We start from the raw sequence: 22283 nt of genomic DNA, 5'->3' as shown, positions 1-22283 counted from the left end.
AGCTCAGGTCGGTATCTCCCTATCAAATCCCAGCGCTTGGGTTTCAGGATCAGCTCTGTTAGATGGGGACACAGCACAGCCACACTTTGTATCTCCTGTACTGCGGCACTAGATGTTGTAACTCAGTGGCCTCTGTTCACTGGCTGGCATGACATTGACTTGGTATCATGTTCATAGGTAATGGGACGCGAATACAACAGTTATTAGCAGGGACCAAATGAATTTTCCCTTGACAACTAGTGACGAACTGGGGGAAGAGACTTCAGGAGCAGCCCATATTCGCATGGATGCAACCTCAACTGAACCTCACTTGCTAAGACAGAGGTAGAAGTGCCAAATCCCAGTGAAAGTCAAGGGGATGGGGACAGATGTTAAAGAGTCCTAGACATCCTTTGACCCTCCCCTCTCCAGCGCTTATAGACAGAGCTGATTGGACTCACCTGAGATCCTTGTTTCTGTTCAGCTGTTACCAGAGCTGAAATCACTGACAAGCAGGTCTAGGCATTAAGCCTTAGGTCTGGTGGGGCAGAGGAGAGGGGTGGGCGGGGGAAGACAGTGTTGCAGTGAAAGGCAATGCAGAGGCTGCACTAGGAGTGAGGTTCCATACTACCCAGGAAATCACTAAGAGCTGGGCTAAGCAGTGAAACCTCAGAGCATGGCATCACAGCAGTGGTTGTGATAGTAGCGGAGCTGAATAGCAGCAAAAGAGAGCCACTTGCAGAGGTGGTGGTAGCAGTGGAATCACTGCTTAATGAGCTTTCCCTGCTTTTTCCAGGGTAGTGGGGTGAACCCACCTCTGCACTCCGAATTCACTGATCAAGGACAATCAGCTGTGGGTGGGGAGCAGCGCAGGAAAAGGGGTGTGGTGTGTTGAAGGGATTTTCACAGTCCAAGGTGGGAAACTGAGGCAAAGGACACTGCCCAACGTACTGTAGGGTGGGTGTTTGCTTATGGTTACACGTTGTTGAGTCATGGGTGGGGTGTTTACTCACATTAATGCTGGATTCCCTTTCCACTGTATTAAACGTTTTCTTTAGTTATACACAGGTTCAGTGCTCGCCAGTGGGATGCGAGCCCTGAACCTGTGTATTAGAGGTGCCCAGGGGTGGGTTTAGTTTTCCCAGATTGCTGGGTGGAGGCACAAGCTAGTTCTGTTTTGTATTGTCAAGAGGAATCCCTAGATATTGTTGCCATCTGCACCAATTCCACTACATCTGTGCTCTGCAGCCACCGAGAAGGGGCAGGACCAGTCCACTGGTGCTACTCTGAACCAAACCTTCTTGTTAAACATTGGCCAAATCTTAGTGATGCCTATATATGTGAGGTCTTTGCATAATAGGCAACTGAGCTGCTTTCGTGTGGTTTGTGTGCACAGGGCTTGGCTTTGTAAGACACCTGTCTCTAGACTCTCCGTGCTATACGACAATTCACTGCAAACGAAGGCGTTACTCAGGCTGGAAGTGTGCTTTGGAAGAAACACACTCTGGAAGAATGGTGAGTCAACACATCTTTCCTCCTGTAAGAACAGGAGGGACACATCGCAATTTTAAAGTACAGATTTTGGATTTTCTTAGGGAAAAATCCCAGTTGCTACAGAACTTCTTGTCTGACTTGTGTATTTCCTTATCTGAGGGGATTTCAAGTTTAAATCAATTATAAAATGGCAATGAATTTAAAAGAAAACTGACATGCTGTGAGAGAGAGACTCAGTGTTCAGGGTTCTTTTTTGCCACCACTGTAAAAGTCAGTCTGATTGTAGGGATATTTAGACTCCCTCTCTCCTCTCTCATGTAAAGGGATCTAAAAGGCAGGCTCCTGGGAGATTAGTTCATATTATAAATGAAAGCAAAGAGCCAAACTCTGCAGCCTTGACATGCTTCTATACGCTCACAGACTTCCAGTGAGAATTTTAGTTGACACAGCCTGCAGTTACAGTGATTCAGCTGAGGATTCCCCGAAACACGCCTAGCAGACTAGACATATTAAAATAAGGCTCACTTACAACGGTTACCATTGGGCTCTAACTCAGCAGCTGACACATCACATCAGAGACGTACATTTGTTCAGCTCCACATAAAGACGTGGTGAAGACTCAGGTGAAGTATTCTCCAGGTCGCTGATTTCGCTCCCTCCCAGGGCAGCTGGGAATCACAAATGGCTAATACCATCTGAAGGCTGTTTGCTGCCTGTGTGAACTGAACTGGGAGTCTTTACTGGAATAATTAAAAAAAAACAAAACCTGTTTGTGTGGGGGAAAACGCCCGCCTTTGTGCAGAATATTGTTTGCAGTGAATTATTAGGCCAGGTCTAGTCTCAATGCAGCTCCTAGTGGAAGAATGTCTGCACTACAAGCACCATTGATTGTCACTCTCTGCAATTTCAGCAGAGGACATGTATTCCTTGTTTGACCAGCACTAAATTCACTCAGGTGACGAGGAGTGACTCAGCCCTCCAGCCTTCCGCTTCTAAAATGGAACCAAGAGGAGTTCAGCCTAAAATGGCCATCAAATTCAGCCTTCATGATTAAAGACACAAGAGGGAAAAACAATAGATATTGCCATTCTAAATTCATGCAGACACACAGGATAAGAGATCCTGCCTCAGGGTCGGATTCTTCTCTGTGTCCAGGCTCTGGAGAGGGAGCACTAGGAAACCAGTTATGGCTCCCTGATTTGGATCAGTCTCAAAGCTCAGAGCAACTGAGGGGCTGCTCAAGTTATGACACTGGTGTCAGATCCATGCTAGTGGAGTACAGGTGTGAGCATCCTGATATTTGCCCTATACTGGGGTTGGGAGGAAGCTCCTGCAGGAATTGGCTGCAGCATCTTTTCCCCAGCAGAAAGTTTGCCTGTTGCCAAGGGAATTCTCTGCTGCTCGTATACAGCCAGTTTCTGGCCCCTTTGCACCACCTTCAGTGATGCAAAGAGGCTTAGAATCAGGCGGCTTTTGTACAAGGGTGGCGTGATTCACTGTGATTGTAAAGGAAGCAAAATGCTGATACAGGGACTGGGCCAAACAAAGACTAATGGGCTAAATTTCTTTAATATAGACAGGCCAAAAGTTATATCTAGTCCTGGGACTAAACTGAAAGGCATTCAGGCATCAGACTATGATGCTCTCAGCATAGGCAGGCTGCAAAGAAATGGCAAGAACACACCCTTTAGGCAAGGTGTCAGTGTGCTATTATTCCTTTGACCGGCTGCAATGAGCGCTCTCTGACCCTAATGTGGTATAAATAATTCCTACAGTGCAACAGTACAGGCTGATACTTTTTATTAGATCGTCAAGTGCTATCCCATGGGGAAGTCTGAAGAGTTGCCAACTGCTGGGATATTAAGAGGTGGAAATGAAGAGCACAGAAAGTTGATGTCATGGTGTGGGTGTCAGGAAAGGTCAGGCATAATTAAACAAAGAAATAGTGTGCGTGGAGTTAAATTCTCCAACTGGGCAGAATGGGATGTCACTATAATAAATGGACTAATTATATGAAGATAAGGTTCATACCCACAATTGCTCCCAGGGATTTCTACCCCTGTAGAAAAAGCCTCCACCTGATTCTAAGGCTGTGATCCAGAAGAGCAAGTAACCATAGGCTTAAACAGGTTAATTAAACTAAATTAAAATTAAGCACATGCTGAAGTACTTTGCTGAGGAGTAGCTTCCCTCTGTGAATTTATTAATCAATAAGGAAATTTGTCCTGATTATTTCTGTGCCAATAAGCAATTTTTTAGCTACGAATCTTCATCTGTCATTTACAGATGCAGATGTTGGGCCTCCTTATCATTGTCATCTCAGTGACATTATGTGATGCACAATGCTGGCAGAAAATAACTGAATCTGATGGACAAGGTAAGAAATTCTGCTGGCTGGACTCTTGTCTGTGCCTAAGCTCTTCCGAGGGAACATCACGGATCCTGAGAGCTCATTGGCCACTGCCCCAATAAAGCTCAGAGCAGCTGAGATGCTGCTCTAATCCTCTAGCGTAGCCACTGGTGGAGAGGTGTCACAGGCCCCTGGGGAGGGAGGAGGCTGGTGCAAGCCAGCAAAAAGTTCCCCTATTCCAGGGCAATTCCCTGTTGGCTATATGCAGCCCATTTCTGGCCCCTTTGCACTACCTCGGCAGATCTCAGTGTGGAATCTGGCCTTCTCCATGTGCATCACTGAGAACAGAGTTGTTTGCCAAATTTAGCACCTATCTGTTGAAACCTAACCAGGGACAAGAAACCAGGGAAGATGGAGAGGGACGTGGGGGGGGGGAGGGGCTGGTGAGTCATGAATACAGATTTACTGTTGGAGAAGGTGGTAAAGTGAGGCCATGAGAGAAAGGGGGACTGGGGAAGTGTTAGGGGAAATGTTAATGATACTACACATTCCAGGATAGTTTTCTGAAAGTTTACACCACCAAAAGAGCCCTTACACATATGGATTTTGGGGCACAAGTGGTGTTTGTACAGAGATTTTCAAAGGAACAGCTCGACATGTGTTCATAAAAGGCACAAGTGGGCAAAGATTGTGGGGGACTGGCTCCTGGGAGTTGTTTAGCTCTTATTTTCAGAACTGGATGAGATGAGATTACAGTAATTTACCCAAACACAAGCCAGTCATGGCACCAAGAAGGTTCAGGGCCCAACAGCCAATGGAGGGCTTCCACTGCAGTTCAAAAGAGGCAGTCTCTGACACAAGGACTTTGGTGGGTGGGGGATGTGGGAGATGAAGGCTAGCAGATTTCTTGGGGAACACCCAAGAACAAGCATCAGCTCAAATAGTGTTTGCACCCTGGTGGGTAAGGGAGAAGAGGCAAGAGAAGATGAGAGATGCAGGAGCACTGGGGATATCACGGCACGGCTGCCCAGAGGGGGGAGCAAGTGGGGCAATTTGCCCCAGACCCCGGGCCCCACAGGGGCCCCCACTAGAGTTTTTCAGGGCCGCTGGAGCGAGGTCCTTCACTCGCTCCGGGGGTCCCGGAAAACTTTTGTGGGGTCCGGGTCCCTGGAGTTTCTTCTGCTCCGGGTCTTCGGTGGCAGGGGGTCCTTCTGCCTGAGGCGGAAGGACCCCCCACCGCCGAATTACCACTGAAGCAGGACCTGCCGCTGAAGTGCCGGGTCTTCTGAGGTAATTCGGTGGCGGGGGGTCCCCGCCGCGGGTCTTCAGGGCACTTCGGCGGTGGGTCCCGGAGTGGAAGGAGCCCCCTCTGCCGAATTACCGCCAAAGCGGGGGCCCCACACCACCAAAGACCCCAGGCCTCCTGAGACCTCTGGGTGGCCCTGCATCACAGAATCAGCGAGGCTGTAGAATGCACAAACCTCTTGCCCAGTGTACTGGTGGTGAACACTGTTCTAAAATGCACTGTGTCCAGCCTGTGTAGGGGTGCATTCCAGCAGTGCCAAGACCTGCCACATTGCAAGCTGGCTGCTCTCATTACTACCAGGACCAGGTTGAGCAGTGCACCTGAACACATACAGAGACAGCAGACAGCACCGCATTCTGAAGCCCCCTTTTAAAAAGTCTCTGCTGTGCATATGGCCATGCCTTGAACATGCTCGTCAGGCATAATTTTCAGCTTGCCTGTGCAGGTCCATGGGCTTACTGAAAGTAGGTATCATTCTAAGGTAGCAGGAAAATACATGGATAAAGGTGTCAATGGACATCCTAACGGGACCTTTGAAAACGTGGCCCCCAATGGATCTGATTTGGTAAATAAGCTTAGAGTTCATTTATCTGATTGAATGCAATCAGAGCCCATTTTAATTGGCATTTATCCTTCTATTTTATGTTATCTGGGTCAAGAAGGAACACATTTAGACCCATAAAAGGAGAAGACAATTCATGGTGCATTGCAAAGTGATGGGGAGAGAGCTTCCAGAACAGTGGTTGGATAGTTCCCAAGGGGTTTTTGTATGGGGTGTGTCTGTGTGTTCAGGAGCAGTGCCAGGGTTTCTGGTGCCCTAGGCAGAATTCGGGGGTGGCATTTTGTGCGCTCCCCACGGGGCACGCAGGAGTTTCCAGTTCCGATCCCATCACACCGCCGAAGGAGGACCCTCCTCCGAAATGCCACAGGCGACAGCAGCAGTCATTGAGCTGCTCAATTGCCTGCTACTGTTTTCCATGGCACGTTGGCAGAAGGTCCTTCTTCGGCGGCGCGACGGGAGCGGAACCGGAAGCTCCTGTACGCCTTGCTGGGAGCACACAAAATGTCGCCCCCTGAATCCTGGCACCCTCAGCGACCGCCTAGGGTCACCTAATGGAAGTGCCGGCCCTGTGTGTATGTGTGTGGGGGAGATACACAGCGACGAGAACTAAGGCTAATTTCCTAGGGCTGAGGAAAATTATGAACAAAATCGATTCTGAGGAAAAATTTGAACAATTAGGAATTGTTTTAAGAAGGGTTTATTGGATGGCCTATAAGCCACACTTTCATAACTGTGAAAAGTGATAACTTTAATTAGAAAGCCAATCCTGGTCAAAAGGAGAACTGAAGGCAGCAATTAGAAACATGCGTATAACTAATTGGAAAAAAAGGGGAAGTAGTTAGCAATCAATATAAATTGGAAGTATTGTAGAAAGTTGATATGGAAAGCTAAACATATCAGGGAAGCACCCACGGCTGGCAGGGCCATTGGCAGCAAGGAGGGCTTTTTTTTTTTGTTTTAAAAGTATATCTGAAACAAAAGAAATCCTAACAATTGTGCAGGTTCATTAATAGATGAAATGGTAAAGTTGCTGATAATGATACAAAGAAGGTGTTAAATACATATTTCTGTTCTGTATTGGGAAAGAAGCAGGATAGTGTATTACTAGGAGGAAGAACTACTTTCAAGGTCATTCATGATTTGTTCCGCCCTACCTCTCATCTCTCATTATTTATTAATATGTCAACTCCCACCTCCAACTGGTCCATTATGTCAACTTCTATTGCTTACTAGTTAAATTTGCAAACAAGCAAAATTGTGCTTACTCCCATGCTGCCCCACACACTTTGGAGGAGCTCCCTGAAACCATCCACAATGCTACCTCATTATCCACCTGCAAATCCCCTCCTCATAACTCTCCTTTCCCATGATGCTTAGATAAAACTTGACACTGGGTTAGGGTGCTGGTGTGCTGAGGCCACTGCCTATCATGCTGACCAATATTGTCTCATTGTTTCCTTATACTGCTGTCTGTATCCGCCGTCTCTTGTCTTAGATTGTAAGCTCTTTGGGGCACAGGCAGACTTTTTGTTCTGCGTTTGTACAGCACCTAGCACAATGGCGTAAGCACCATGATAATACAAATGATAAACAGCAACAACTAAGGTAGATTGTTAAACAGCATCTGCTATGGATAAAAGTTTTAAGATCAGCAGGCCCAGATAACAGGCACCCAAGAGCTGTAGGAGAGTTGGCTGAGGAGATCTGAGCCATTTTTAATAAATCTTGGAATACTGGGGAAATTCCAGCGGACTGGAAGAGTGTAAGTGCTGTGCTAATATGCATAAAGTGCAAGTGAGATGATCCTTTTAATTATAGGCAGAGTTACCCTGACATAAGTGCTAGGGAAATCAACAAAGCTGATGTGAGATTCCATCAAAAAAGAATTAGAGGACAGAAATATAATTAATGCCGCTCAACATTGTTTTTTTGGAAAATAGGTCTTACCAGATAAACTCAGGTTTGAGATTACAAATTTGGTTGATAATGATTCAGAAACATCAAAACACTTCAGTTCAGCCTTAGTCTGTGTCCTCCTGAGATGCTGCTGAGCCTCAAACCTCTATCTGTAGTCCAGTCTCCACAGATGGATTACCTCTCCCACGATGATCATGGCCATGAGCCACTGCAGCAGTTCAACCAATGGGAACACAATGGTACAGCATGGGAGATGTACTCCAGCTGGGGCACCTGGCTCAAAGGAACATCCAAACTACAACTCCCATGGGGCACTGCAGAAGCCCAAGGCTGACACAGATTTGGGTCAGTTTGACATTAACAAAACTTTTTGGTTTGGAAAACTAAAACATTTCTATTTGGCTTTGCCCAGCTTGGTGAGGAATAAAATCAGTGGGTTTTTTTTGGCAAAGTTGAAATTTTTCCCATGGAAAGTTGATTTTTTTGAGTTTTTTTTTTTTCCATCCAAAAAACACATTGATGGAGCTGTTAGAAAAATTTCTACTAGCTGGCTCCTATTATTCGAGTATTTCAGTGCTTTGCAAACACTATTTATCTTCACAACTCCCCTGTAAGGTAAGGAAACTGACCCAAAAATGAAACACTCTCTCCCTGGTGATGACGTAATTCCCATTTTCCAAATAAGGAACAGAGGCAGAGAGAGATTATTTGACCTACCTTGAGTCACACAAGGAATCTCTGGAAGAGCTGGAAATTGAACTCTTGTTTCCTGAGTCCCAAGCCAGGGCCTTAGTCACAAGAATTTGAAATGTACTAGGGATTGAACCAAAGGCCATTGAAGTCAATAGGAGTTTGTCCATTGACTTCAATGGGCTTTAGATCAGGCCTTAAAAATGTGTGCCAATAATTTGATGCAGTGGGATCTGAAAGGAGAATTAGCTTTCCAAGCAATCCCTCCTCAACTGCAATCCTCTCTGTTCCCTGAATTGTCCAGGGTCTTACATTGGTCTTCTCTTCTTGTTTAGATTGTTACATCCTTTGGACAGGGAATGGGTCTTAGCAGGCTTAGAGTTTATAAGACTTAGAACAAAGAAATTACACTCCAGCCTCATATTAAATATACTAAGCTCAAACCCAGATCTGATAAACAATTTTAAGTTAATTGTACGACTGGCATGTACCAGCAAGTTGGTTATGTCCTTTCAGGCTGCACTGATGAGAACGGAGTGCTACATGAATTCAACTCCAAATGGAAAACGAAGGATTGCCAGAGCTGTAGCTGTGGCAAGGAAACGATGCAGTGCTGCAGCCTGTGAGTATAAAATAAATGCACAGTAATTTTTCCTGCAGGGTTCAGGCCACACGCTCAGATTCCTCTGGGAGAGGGGAAAATGCAAAGCTGTCGTAGATGACGTCACAGCCAGTCCATCACCTCATGGCCCTGTGTGCCTTTGCAGCAACTCTGCCTCAGGTTTCCCCCACCAGACAGCTGTTTGGCCCTGCAACAGTCCGCCTCACCTCACCACGCCAGCCAGCTCACATCCCTTCCAGGGTAATAAAGAGTCCCACCGGCTGACAGTCCAGTGTCCCTGTATAAGGTTATCAGCCCCAGCCCTACACTCTCTTCGTCTGGGAGGCTTTACTATCTCCATTTTGAGGGAACTTAGGCCCAGCCCTGTTTCTAGGGTTCCTGCCCAGGAACTCTGTGTTTAAGCAGCTAGGACCTGCTCCTTACAATCCCTTACTGCTTCCCTTGCTGTTGCCCTGGGCTACTTCCTACCTGCTCCACCTGTCCACAGGATTACACCCTCCAGACCCCTCTCTGTCTCACTCTGGAAGTCCAACTCTTGCTGCAGCATCTTGCCAGTCTGCTTGCTGAGAAGTCTCCTCTCCAGAGTTCCCAGCTTTTATAGCAGCCACCCCTTGTTTTATCTGCTGCCTTCTTATTCCAGCTGTCAATGTCCCAGCAATTAGCTTCAGCGGAGGAGGTAGCTAGCCTACCTGTTAACTCCTTAGTGGCTATGGTAGGATGGGTTTTATACACTCAATTCAAATACTCCAAAGGCACAGCTCTCCTGAGAGAAATTATTGCGGTTACATCGACTCAACAAGTCATTATACTAAAGAATAAATAAATGAAATGTGGGTTTAAGCCACAACAATTTGGACTGAGAGTAAGATTTATACCTCCTTCTCTCCCCCAAATTTAAGGGGGATTCAGATCTCAGATTTGAGTTCAAGATGGACCCACATGTAAAATGTGCATCGATTGTGATTTCAAACACTCTGAACATGAACAGTCCCCTGCTCCAACTACTAGACCACCCTAACTTACTCATCATACAGTAATTTACATCCTATGGTAGAGTTCACAGTAGTTGAAGCTGAGATAGAGAAGGCACTGCCATTCTAACTCCACACCACCCATTTTTAACTGCCCACATTTGAAATATGTTCCTTGTGTGTGTACACGCGCATGTAACATTCTTTGCTTGGTCTCAGCCCAAAGGTAAAATTTAATCTGAGCTAATTTGATCCAGAACTTTTTGAGTTATGGGCATAGAATCATAGAAGACTAGGGTTGGAAGAGACCTCAGGAGGTCATCTAGTCCAACCCTATGCTCAAAGCAGGACCAACCCCAACTAAATCATCCCAGCCAGGGCTTTGTCAAGCCAGGCCTTAAAAACCTCTATGCAGGGCTAGAAGGGAACTTGAGATAGCAAAGAGGGCTGGATTTGATGATGAGGCAGGACCAAGTAAACCTAGATCATCCCTAGCATGTGTTTGTCCAACCTGTTCTTAAGAGCTTCCAATGATAGGGTTTCCACAACTTCCTTTGGAAGCCTATTCCAGAGCTTAACTATCCATATAGTTAGAAAGCTTTTCTTAGTATCTAACCTAAAGCTCCCTTTCTGCAGATTAAGCCCATTACTTCTTGTCCTACATTCAGTGGACATGGAAAACAATTGATCAGTGTCCTCTTTATAACAGCCTTTAACGTATCTGAAGACTATCAGGTCACCCTCTCCCCCAGCCTTCTTTTCTCAAGTCTAGACATGCTCAGTTTTTTTTATCCTTTCCTCATAGATCAGGTTTCCTAAACCTTTCATCATTTTTTGTTGCTCTCTTCTGAACTCTCTCCAATTTGCTTATATCTTTTGTAAAATGTGGCACCAAGAACTGGACACAATACTCCTGGTGAGGCGTCTCCGGTGCTGACTACAGAGGGACAGTTATCTTTGATGACTTACATATAACACTCTTCTTAATACAGGCCAGAATATTAGCCTTTTTTCCATCACATTGGTGGCTCATATTCAATTTGTGATCTACTGTAACCCCCAGATCTTTTTCAGCCTTACTACCACCTACCCAGTTATTCCCCATTTTGTAGCTGTGCATTGAATTTTTCCTTCTCAAGTGTAGTACTTTGCATTTTTCTTTATTGAATTTCCTGTTGTTGATTTCAGACCGATTCTCTAATTTGTCAAAGTCTTTTTGAATTCCAAAACTGTCCTTCAAAGTGCTTGCAGCCACTCCCAGGTTGGTGTCATCTGCAAGTTTTATAAGCGTACTCTCCACTCCATTATCCAAGTCATTAATGAAAATACTGAACAGTACTGGACCCAGGACTGACCCCTGTGGGACTGCAGTAGACATGCCCTCCCCATTTGACAGCAAACTATTGATAACTACTCTTTGAGTATGGTGTTTCAACCAGTTGTGCACCCAACTTACAGTAATTTCATCTAGGCTACATTTCCCTAGTTTGCTTTTGAGAATCACATGGGACTCTGTCAAAAGCCTCACTAAAATGAAGGTACATCACATCTATTGCTTTCCCCCATCCTCTAGGTCAGTAACCCTTTCAAAGTAAAAAGTTTCAGTAGTCCATGTCTCACTGGGAGCTAATGTATGAAGGTCCCCTAGAGATGCTTGTCTGTAGGAGAATCTCCTGTCGGAGAAGCTGCAAATGTTTTAATGAGAAGTATTTTTGCAGGTGACCTGTTTCAATACACCTTGGGGACACTCTTAACAACATATATGAGAATTTGGAACAAGAAAATACACTGCACTAAATGAACCATTTGAAACGTCTAATCAGACCCAATATACATTTCCACACAGGGCATTTCTAAAAGCCCCTCTTAAATTCATTTCAGTGTGCTGGCACATAAAATTGCAGTTCTACCTCTAATAATAATAACCACCTATTATGATTTATTTTTAAATTGCTGATTAACCCTCACATAGTCCCAGTGAAGTACAGTATATACATGTAACTAGCTCCCTTCCCCTGTTCAGTGGGGCACAGAAATTTGGCAGTGTTCATAGCAATGATGACTGCCCACAAACCTCCACAGGAAGCTCCAAATGTCAGACCCTAACATTGGGTGGGTTCGCCCAGACATGACACTCGTACACAGGGGTCATAAAATAAAATGGATTTTTGCTCTTGATGTGCCCGAGAGACGATAAAAAGACAAATGTCAGGTAGAACATAGAGCAGCTCCATTTGAGTTCCACTAAGCAAGTGAAATAGCATTAGGCTAGGACACATAGTACAGTGATGATTCTAATAACTCTGACTTACCAATAGATAAAGCTCTTGGCCTGCACATAGGTACACAACAGGTATTAAGGGCCCAATTCTTCACTCCACTACTCCAGGGTAAGTGTTCCCTAACTTCAGTGAATTGACGCTGGCATAAACCCAGAGTAACCAATTCAAGAGTCAGACCCCACATTTTCTGTCTCTCTGTGGTATCCTGACATATCTCACACACTTGTGTTTGCTTTGTCTTTCCCACTGACAGCATTGCCACCCCTGTTGACTACGACAAAGAGAAATGTGAAAGTATATTCTACGAGGAGACCTGTAGCTACAAAGTGGTGGAGAAGGCTGACCCCTCTAAGCTCTGCGAGGTCCATGGTTTTGTGGGCTAACAAACAACCCATTCAGAATCAAGATTGGCATCTGGGCAAATCCTTTTGGATCACAGTTGTTTTTAAGCATCCTTAAGCAATTCAGTGTGTGAGAATACCAGCACTGTATTTGATTCTAGGGTATTTCCGTTACTATCTGCGGTAGCATAATCGAGCTATGAGCACAGGTCTTGTAACTTCTTTTCTGATGATCATTTGATTAAAATAAACTGATACAGCATCAAAGATTTGTTAGAGAATCTTCTTAATCTTTTCCCTTGCCATCACTGTTGCTGGAACCGCTGGACACATGCAGAGGAAGCATGCATGCTATAAAGGACTCTGAAAGAGAATTTGCTTTCTTTCCAGCAGGGAACTCAAGCTGCTGCAGGTTCACGAGTGATCAGGGGATATTTGATGGATACGTTTATCCTTCCCAAACCCTCCTTGAACGCATGGGCTGGTGTTGTCCAATGCTATAGCACTCTTTGGATCAGACTCAGTGAATGGTCTGTAAGTAGCAGCAGCCCTTTACAATATCCGCAACACAGCACAACGCTGATGGAAGCCTCCCACACCTGGCCTCACATTCATCTGGGTAAGTGTCCAATAAAAGAAAGTCATGCATCCAGGGGCCTAGGCACTGCAGCTCAGTTCTACAGTGCTGCAACAGATATGCGCAGGTGCAGGATGAGGCGGCAGCAGAGAAGCGTGCCCATCTGTGAGGATCAGTACGTCTGGTGGTTGTGCTTTGTGCCAGGAAACTGTTCAATGCAGGCAGAGTGCTGCACACCAAGAGATCATACTGATCCTTGGCATGCCAGGAGGGCAGCCTCCATTTCTCGGCTGGTACAACAACTGAGTTTGCATCATGGCTCCAATCTGGAAACAGTGAGGGACAGAGGCAACAGATACATGTTCCCAGCCCCCAGGGCCTCCAGCAGTGTCTAGATGCCTGGGTGACTCTGGCCAGCAGAATGTGCTCATGACACCTTCAGCAGCCCCAGGCAAAGCACTCTGTGGGGTTCCAGAAAATCCATCCATGCATGGTGTAGGCAGCAGGAGGTCAGACTAGAAGATCATAATGGTCCCTTCTGACCTTAAAGTCTATGCGTCTATGTCCCTGTCCCAAGTGGTGGGACATGGTCCTTCTGGGCTTAGGAAAGTCCCCAAGTGGATGGGTAAAGTGACTTGGAAAGTGTACTGACATGTCAGATCTGTCCCTAAGTACTAGTGACAAAAGTACCTGGGCTAGTAGGTTCTAAATGAAAAAGTCATGCACTACCACAGCAGCAAGATGCCAAACCATTATCCTAACTGTACACCTAACTTAGACATCATCCCAGGAGCTGGAGGGAGGCATGCACAGCTGCAAGTAGATGTTGGTGATGTTCTCCTGAACCCTGCTCTCAGAGCCGGTCTGCCCCCCTGCAGTTAAAAGTTCAATGGTTTATTGGCAGGTAAGGTCACATCATACACAACTAAAAAATGGGGAATACACGGCCAGGCAGTAGAACTTCAGAAAAGGATCTAGGTGTTATAGTAGATGACAAATTGAACATCAGTCAGTGTGATGCTGTTGCAAAAAAAGGCTAATCTCATTCTGGGGTGTATTAAGAGGACAGAGGACACGGGAGGTAACTGTCCTGCTTTACTTGGCATTGTTGAGACCTCAGCTGGAGTACTGAGGTTTTAGAAAAGATGTGGATAAATTGGAGAGATCCAGAGAAGAGCAACAAAAATGATAAACGGGTGTAGGAAACATGACCTATGAGAAAAGAACTGGGGGTGCTTAATCTAAAGAAAAGAAAGCCAAGGAGGGACCTGACAACAGTCTTCAAATATATAAAAAGTTGTTATAAAGAGGACAGCTCAAGTGTTCATGTCCACTGAAGGTAGGACAAGAAGTAATTGGCTTAGTTAGCAGCAAGGGAGATTCAGGATAGATATTAGGAAAACCTTTCTAAGGCTAGTTAAGCACTGGAACAGGTTCCCTGGGGAGATTGTGGCATCTCCATCACTGGAGGTTTTTAAGAACAGGTTAGCCATCCATCTGGGGTGGTCTGGTATACTTGGTCCTGTCTCAGCATAGGGAGTGGGGATGGAGTAGATGATCTCTTGAGGTCCCCTCCAGTCCCACATTTGTATTAGTGTTCTGATAGAATGGGCCTGCTTGCCTTGTGAAAAAAAGTGATCTAACTTTCTTAGCAACGGGACTCTCCATTTAGGAAAAGGTGCGTGAAAAATGTGCTGCGCACTAGAGACTGGAATCACACCAGAATGTTACCTGGAAAATGATTTGCACACCACAGAGTGAAAAGCATCAAACACAGCCTGCCCTACAGAGTGAGAAGAGGCAATCCCAAGAGGTATCCTGATAGTTAATATTAGGCTTGCATTATCTGGCCAGATGAGGCTTGGTAATGTGAGATCATCAGCTAGATGACAGGACAGTTACACAAAATAGCTCTGGTAAGGAACAAGAAATCATTTAGTTTCAGATATGTGGACAGAACCATGCAGCCCCAGGAGGACTTAATTGGATTTTATGGTCCCAAGCTAGCTGCAGGCAGGGGAATAGGGTGTGACTGGCAGCAGCACTGAATCCTTGGGTGATAGTGCCCTCACTGTGAGACGAGCAGTTGTTCTGCCCGCGGTCAAGGAGGAGAGAAGGGAAATGGTTTGCCACCCCCCATTTCCCTTGAAGGCTGCCATACTTGCTGCTGAGAACTTTGGGTGGTCTGAAACCCACCTGGCAGCAACTCCACCTCAGTAGGACTGATGCTGTGTGCAATAATTAAGAATGACCCAGCTTATATGTAGGAAGAGATAAGAAGCAGAGGTCGGGCAGAGACGGAGGCAGGAACAGCCTGTTCTGCTTCTGCATACAGGAGAGGAGGATTCATTTCCTGGCATGATGAGCAATCACCACAGAGCACAGAGCTGGGACTGCTACACAGTTATTAATTGTCCAAATCTTAGTAGCACCTATATATGTGAGGTCAGTCTGTATTAATAGGTAACTGAACTGCTTCCATGTGGTCTGTTTGCTCAAGGTTTGACTTTGTAACACATTTGCCTCTGCACTATATAAAAATTCACTGCAGCCAAAAGCTGCATCCTACAGGCTGGATACATACACAGGAGGGACACACTTTGTAGAAATGGTAAGTCAATACACATTTTTCCACTGGTAAAAATAGGAGGTACACATTGCTCTTTTAAAAATATAGATTTAGATTTTCTTAACGAAAGCTTACCAGCTGCTACAGAACTTCTTGTGCAACTTGTATATTTCTCACCAAATACTGAGAGGAGTCTAAGGAGAATAAGAGTCTATGCATGTTAATTTAATTATACCATGACTATGAAATTAAAAGAGAGTTGCTAGGTTCTCTCTAGCACTGTGCGTGTATACAACTTAGTGAGTGTTTTGCCAAGTGAGTTTTTACTGCTGGGAGAAGCCAACGCTATAAAAGTCTCTGATTCTAGAGAAATTTAGAACCACTCTCTATGGATTGATGTAAAGAGTTCTAATGGATCAGTTCATCCACCCCAATGCTCTGATTTCGTGAGCCCCAGATCAACAGTATTCAAGAACGGGTGGCTCTCTCATTCCAGCAACATTAGCCAATCGAAACACATTTTGGTGAGTTCAAGGATACACATTTCTTCTGGTTTCTAAAATCTTTTAGCTCATCGTCATGCTGTCATGATACAATTCTCCACTCTGAACCTTAGCGTCCAAAAGATGGGGTACCAGCATGAATTCCTTTAAGCTCAATTACCAGCTTAGTACTTGTAGCGCTGCCACCAACCAGGAATTCCAGTGCCTGGTACACTCTGGTCCCCCAAAAACTTGCCTGGGGAACACCCCAACACCAGACTCTCTGGATTCTAACACAGGAAGTAAACCCTTCCCCCACCGTTGCCTCTCACCAGGCTTCCCTCCCCTGGGTTACCCTGGGAAAGATCCACTGTGATTCAAACTCTTGAATGCTTTAAACACGAAGAGGAAACTGCACCTTCCCCCTCCTCCTCTCTCCCCCCCCCCCCGGCTCTTCCTAAGAGAGCAGTAATTCTAAACAGAGAGAAAATTTAGCACTCCTCTCCCCTTCCCTGCCTTCTCCCCCACCGTTCCTGGTGAACTCCAGACCCCGTCCCCTGGGGTCCACACCAGAAATAAAAAAAGATAATCAGGTCTTAACAAGAACTCTTAATTGTTAAAAGTTTTTATAACGAGTAGAGAAAAAACAGTAAAAGTTATCTTTTAAATTAAGTTGGAATAGGTTAAACCAGGAGTTCTTTTTTTCCAAGTTATAGACACTGGGGAATACCTCCCCAGCCCTAAGTATAACACAGATACAATTAAAATCCTTTCAGCAAAAATACACAATTGAACTCCTTTCCATGCCACAAGCACATTGAAATAAGAACAAAGATAAGCCTAGACTCGCCTTAATCTACCTAGACTCACTGTTTCTGCAACTGATAAGAGCCGTATTGTTGCCTGGAGAGAAACCTGGCTGCACATCATGGTTGCTCTCAGAACCCAGAGAGAACAGACAATCAAAACTAACACACACACAAAAACTTCCCTCCCTCCAGATTTGAAAGTATCCTATCCCCTGATTGGTTCTCTGATCAGGTGACAGCCAGGCTTACTGAACTTGTTAACCCTTTACAATCAAAAGAGATATAAAGTACTTCTGTTCTATTAACTCCTACTATCTGTTTATGACACATGCCCAACCCATAACTTTACCCAGACCCTTAAAGCTCCCTTAGCACAGTTCTTTAACCTAAATAATTCAGGTTGTCCCGGTCTATTTCAGCTTTTGACAACTTTTATGAATAGTTTGATGTAAAGGCTGAGTTGGATTTTTGTTACCTTGGACAACCTAAAGCTCAGGCCTCTGCACAACAAATCTAAGTGTTTCAAACCTGATGGGCAGACCAGCTACTAACAGCTGTGGTGGTGAAGATGGTAATGGAATAAGGGAACAAGAGCAAACCTTGGTTTAGCTGGATATTGGCTGGTTCAAAAATACTTTGAAGAGCTATGAACAGATAAAAAGAGATGCCTTAGAATGGAAGGACCATATCAATTTTAGCTACAGCATCGCTATCTCCAATGCTATGTCAGCAGAGTTCTGTCTAACCTAGGAAGTTATTAAAGTTCCCGTGAATGATCACCTATTCTGTAACCTAGTATTAAAACATGCCAAGCTAGGCTCTGCAGACTCTGGGAACCACAGATTGCTAATGTCACCTGTAATATTTCTTGTTCAGCAAATTAGCACTAGCAATAAGGCGAGAAACTCTAACTGTAGCTTAGAGAGGTCTTTTCAAATATAATTCATGGATTGTTCATGCAGAGGTAGCTCTTACCTTTTGACATTTCAGATTACTATGCTAAGAAAAAGACGTGTCACTATTTTAAGTGATTTTTTTTTTAATAAATAGGTTATTAAATAAAAGCAGAATACAATTCCTGTATTTACACGAACAGCAGAGGAAACCCAGACAAGGAAGAAATGATAATTTATTGCAATTTCAAATCATTTTTACATGAAATTCTTTTCCCTCAGGTGCCTGATTTTGCTCTGAATTTATAATTATCTCCACCCTGTTTTCAGTTTGAATGTCTCTCCTTTTGCTCTGTAACTATTTCTTACATTGCCATTTCATTCGGGGAGGTGGGTAGCAGTCAGAACTTTTCACAAAGCGATCACTCTATATCTGACCAATCAGTCTTCATCCTCAAAGGAAACCTGCACAACAAAAGATGAACCCAGGTGCTTTAATTCATAACTTTGCTAGACACTAAAAATCACGGGCTTAATAAAGACACTGGATTTATGGTTTAATACAACAACTTGTAACCCACTAATCACCCTTTTTATCCTATGACTACAAGTGTATTAACAGGCCGCTTTACCTTGAATGGTTTCTTAGACTACGTGCCAACTACTTGCGCTAAACTATCTGTTCAAGCTTATATTTAGCTGGGACACTTTGAGTACCTTTCCCAGACCTGAGGAAGAGTTCTGTATAGCTCAAAAGCTTGTCTCTCTCACCAACAGAAGCTGGTCTAATAAAAGATATTACCTCCCTCACCTTGTCTTGCTAGACACATTAGAACCTTCTAAGGCCTACCAATGTGCCAAATTGCTGTGTTCCTCTTTACGTCCATGTCAGTGACATTTTGAAAGCCAGCGCCACGTGAGTGTTCTTCAAAAGATGGATTAAGCACCTAATTCTAGAATAATAAATCAGTCTGCGAACTCTCCACCCTACTGCACTGTATGAATGACTTGTACTTGCATTCGGGTTGGAGAGAACTTGGTATGGAAGGTCAAAGAAACAATAGCATATGGCCCTTTACTCACTGCTAGCCTAGGCACCTGAGGTGGTTGTGCATGTGAAATGTTGCCTTTTAACTCCAGAACTAAGGACACCTTTTTGGTCTTGTTTACACTAGAGAAATCTGTCATACTAAGTGCTTGATCCTCTAGCACCATGCCTTTAATATCCAATCTGTCCACACTCTAGATTGTTTCCAGTGGTGCACAGCATTCAACATGATTACTGTGGAAAAGGCAGCTGACTTCATGACTGGGTATTTGGCATGCTGGGGAACAGATTTCCCATTTGAATTTATTCATGAGTAACAAGATTTTTCTTGATTATTTTGATGCAAGTCAACTAGTTTAGCTATTAACCCTTTCGTTACCATGATCAGTCTTCTCCATGTTTCATAGAAGTACTTCTTGAGTTTCCTCCTGGCTTTTGTCCTCTCCACCATATTATGTGATGCACAATGCTATGCAGAAATGATTGATCCAAAGGCAAAAGGAAAGAAAATCCTGTGGGTGATTTTTGAGAAGCAGAACCATATGGTGGGGTTTATAAGACACTAAACTCTGGCTCTGAACAGATCTTTTTGCAGCGATAAAAATTATGAGTCCCACATGGTCATTGATGAATTTAGCGTCACAACACCCATGTGAGGTAGGGTGGCGCTATTCTTTACAGTGGGGAACTGAGGCACTGAGAGGCTAAGGCCCAGATCCTTAAAGCATAACAGCTGACACACTGGGTCAGACCATGGTCCATCTTGCCCAGTTTCTGACAGTGTCCCATACAAAAGTTTCAGTAAGGGTGTACAGAACAGGACAATTCTGGAGTGTTCCACCCCCGGCTTCCACTCCTGGCTTTTGGCAGTCAGAGGTTTAGGGCATTTAACTCAACATTGCTTATGTGCTTATAGGCTGCATTGATAGGGATGGAGTCTTTCATAAATTTAATATGAGATGGAAGACCAAGGATTGCTTCCACTGTACCTGTAGCAAGCAAACAATAGAGTGCTGCAGCTTGTGAGTACAAATTAAATACACAGAATTTTTTTTTTGCAGGACTCAAAACCACATGTTGGATTTCTTTGGAAAACCCCAGATAATACCCTGAAAACACAGCTGTCTCAAGAGACATTTTCACTGCTATCCTGGTAGATGATCTACAGATCTTTAACCCCAAACTAAACACTAAAAGATTTGGGGGTCATAACTGATAATCAGCTGAACATGAGCTCCCAGTGCTGTGGGAAAAAGAGTTAATGTGATCCCGGGATGCATCGAAAGGGGAATCTCAAGTAAGAGGAGGGAGATTATTTTACCTCTGTATTTGGCACTGGTGCAACTGCTGCTGGAATTGTGTGTCCAGTTCTGGTGCCCACAATTTAAGAAAGAAATTAATAAATTTGAGAGGGCTAAGAGAAGAGCCATGAAAATGATTAAAGAATTAGAAAACATGCTTTGTAGTGATAGACTCAAAGAGAAGGCTAAGGGATGACTCGATTACAATCTGTAATATTTATTAATGGGCTCTTCAGTGCAGCAGAAAAAGGTATGACACAATCCAATCTCTGGAAGATGAAGCTAGACAAATTCAGACTGGAAATAAGGCAAATTTTTAAGGGTGAGGCTAATTAGCCATTAGCCAACAGTTTACCAAGGGTCATAGTGGAGTCTTTATTATTGACTATGTTTAAATCAAGATGGGATGTTTTTCTAAAAGATCTGCTCTAGGAATCATTTGGGGGAAGTTCTATGAAGTTCTGTATTTTACAGAGGTCAGACTAGATGATCAAAAAGATTCCAAGGCCAGAAGAGATCAATGAAGAAACAAGTTAAAAGGGTTTTTAAACAATGAACTTTGTAACCAGACCCAGATTTATAACCCTCCAAACTTCATGAGGTATTTACCTCTGGAATTTTGGTTCAAAGATAGCACCAACTGAAAAATTTGGATCAAGAATCAGATTCGAAACACCCTGATTTAAATAGTCTCTTGCTTCAAAACATTAGATTTTGATACCTTATGGATACCTTATCCATAATGCTCTAATTTACACTATATAGTAATGGCAGTTCATGGTAGAAATAGCTGAGGTAGAGAATGCACCTCCATTTCCCTCCTCTCCTCCATACATACTTTTTTTTAGTTGCCAGAGTTCTTTAAAATACTTTTCCTTTTGGGAGTGGAGTGAAATATTCTTTGCTTGGTCTGAGCCCAAATTTAATTTCTGCTATTCCAGCCATCTTTGAATTATGGAATCAGGGCTGGGCAAATAACTGATTTTTTCAGTTTGGCGTCAAATCAAAAAAAAGACATTTGTTCGGGATTGAACAAAACATTTCTGAAATGAAGTTTTTTTCTTTTTCATTTCACTTCTTTTTTGGGTTTAGCAGTCTTCTAAATTAAATTTAGGCAAATCCCAAAATGAAAAGATCTTTCTGAAACAGAAGATTTTGACATTTCCAATTTTTCTTCCCCTGATCTTTTTTTTTTAAGCTGAAACTATTTGCCAAATTTGACTGGAATTTACAAATAGCTTTGGTTGATCTGAATCTGCATATTTCAGCAAAATATCCCTCCCCCCTCAAAAAAACCCAAACAACAAAAAAAAAAACCTATTTGCATGAAAAAATTTGCTCATTTCTTCAGGGAACCAGGAGGAGTCCTATGTTTGTAGGTGAAGCTGCCCAATGTGCAAGCCATATTTTCAAAGGTCATTTCTTTAGGCATCCCTTGGGAACACTCTTGATAACAGACAGACATCTGGCACAAGCAGGACTTCTCAGACATAGTGCATCAAATGAAATGTTTTAAACATCTAATCACACAGATGCATATATGTAAATATACATTTCAAATGCAGTTGTTTTTTAAAAGCACACCTCACATTCATTTCAGTGGGTATCTAGTTATAAAAATAATGGCTCCTACTTATAAAGGGCCTATTAACCCTCACAGCACCCAAGTGAAATATGAGATGTAAGCGACTATTGTAATTAGCCACCTTCCTGATGAAAGCACATGATCAGTGGTGTGCAGGAATTTACATAAGAATGACTATACTGGGTCAGACCAATGGTTCATCTAGTCCAGAATCTTGTCTTCCGACAGTGGCCAGTGCCAGGTGCTTCAGAGAGACTGAACAGAACAGGGCAATGATGGAGTGATCCATCCCCTGTCACCCATTCCGAGCTTGGCATTCCTGATAGTTGCAACACCCACAGACCTGGAAGGGAAGCAATCTAGATTGTGATGGGGCAAGGCCAGATGGCTACAGTAAAGTACTGAGAAACAGGCATGTTAGCCCCAGGCTAAACAAATCCCTAGTACCCTGGTAACCAAATGGCAGTTGCTCCAGGTTAATCAAGGCACCTGGAGCCAATTAAGA

General features: G+C 43.9%; 2 protein-coding genes across 4 annotated transcripts in view; both read left to right on the top strand.

Annotated features, from left to right (window-relative positions):
* The first annotated feature begins 1378 nt into the window (after positions 1-1378).
* On the top strand, positions 1379-12761 carry LOC116834962 (beta-microseminoprotein-like). Its single transcript, XM_032797411.2, has 4 exons — positions 1379-1494; positions 3760-3850; positions 8815-8920; positions 12427-12761. The coding sequence occupies exons 1-4, from the start codon at positions 1492-1494 to the stop codon at positions 12554-12556; spliced, it is 330 nt and encodes a 109-aa protein (XP_032653302.1). The 5' UTR covers positions 1379-1491; the 3' UTR covers positions 12557-12761.
* A 2288-nt stretch (positions 12762-15049) lies between these two features.
* LOC116834960 (beta-microseminoprotein-like) overlaps positions 15050-22283 on the top strand; it is a 55449-nt gene continuing 48215 nt past the window's right edge. For 2 of the 3 annotated variants that reach the window (XM_032797408.1, XM_032797404.1), the window contains exon 1: positions 15050-15554. The gene's annotated coding sequence lies outside the window, so the exon portion shown is untranslated. The remainder of the gene's footprint in view (positions 15555-22283) is intronic. The other variant, XM_032797407.1, reaches the window with a different exon arrangement.

Source organism: Chelonoidis abingdonii, chromosome 16 (assembly GCF_003597395.2).
Source record: "Chelonoidis abingdonii isolate Lonesome George chromosome 16, CheloAbing_2.0, whole genome shotgun sequence".
NCBI lineage: Eukaryota > Metazoa > Chordata > Testudines > Testudinidae > Chelonoidis > Chelonoidis abingdonii.
Note: the sequence above shows the minus strand (reverse complement) of the source record. Positions and strands in the feature narration are given on the sequence as shown.

Coding starts and splice junctions, on each gene's coding strand:
- LOC116834962 (XM_032797411.2), top strand. Junction 3,851..8,814: donor AACTGAATCTGATGGACAAG/GTAAGAAATTCT, acceptor ATGTCCTTTCAG/GCTGCACTGATGAGAACGGA. Junction 8,921..12,426: donor ACGATGCAGTGCTGCAGCCT/GTGAGTATAAAA, acceptor TCCCACTGACAG/CATTGCCACCCCTGTTGACT.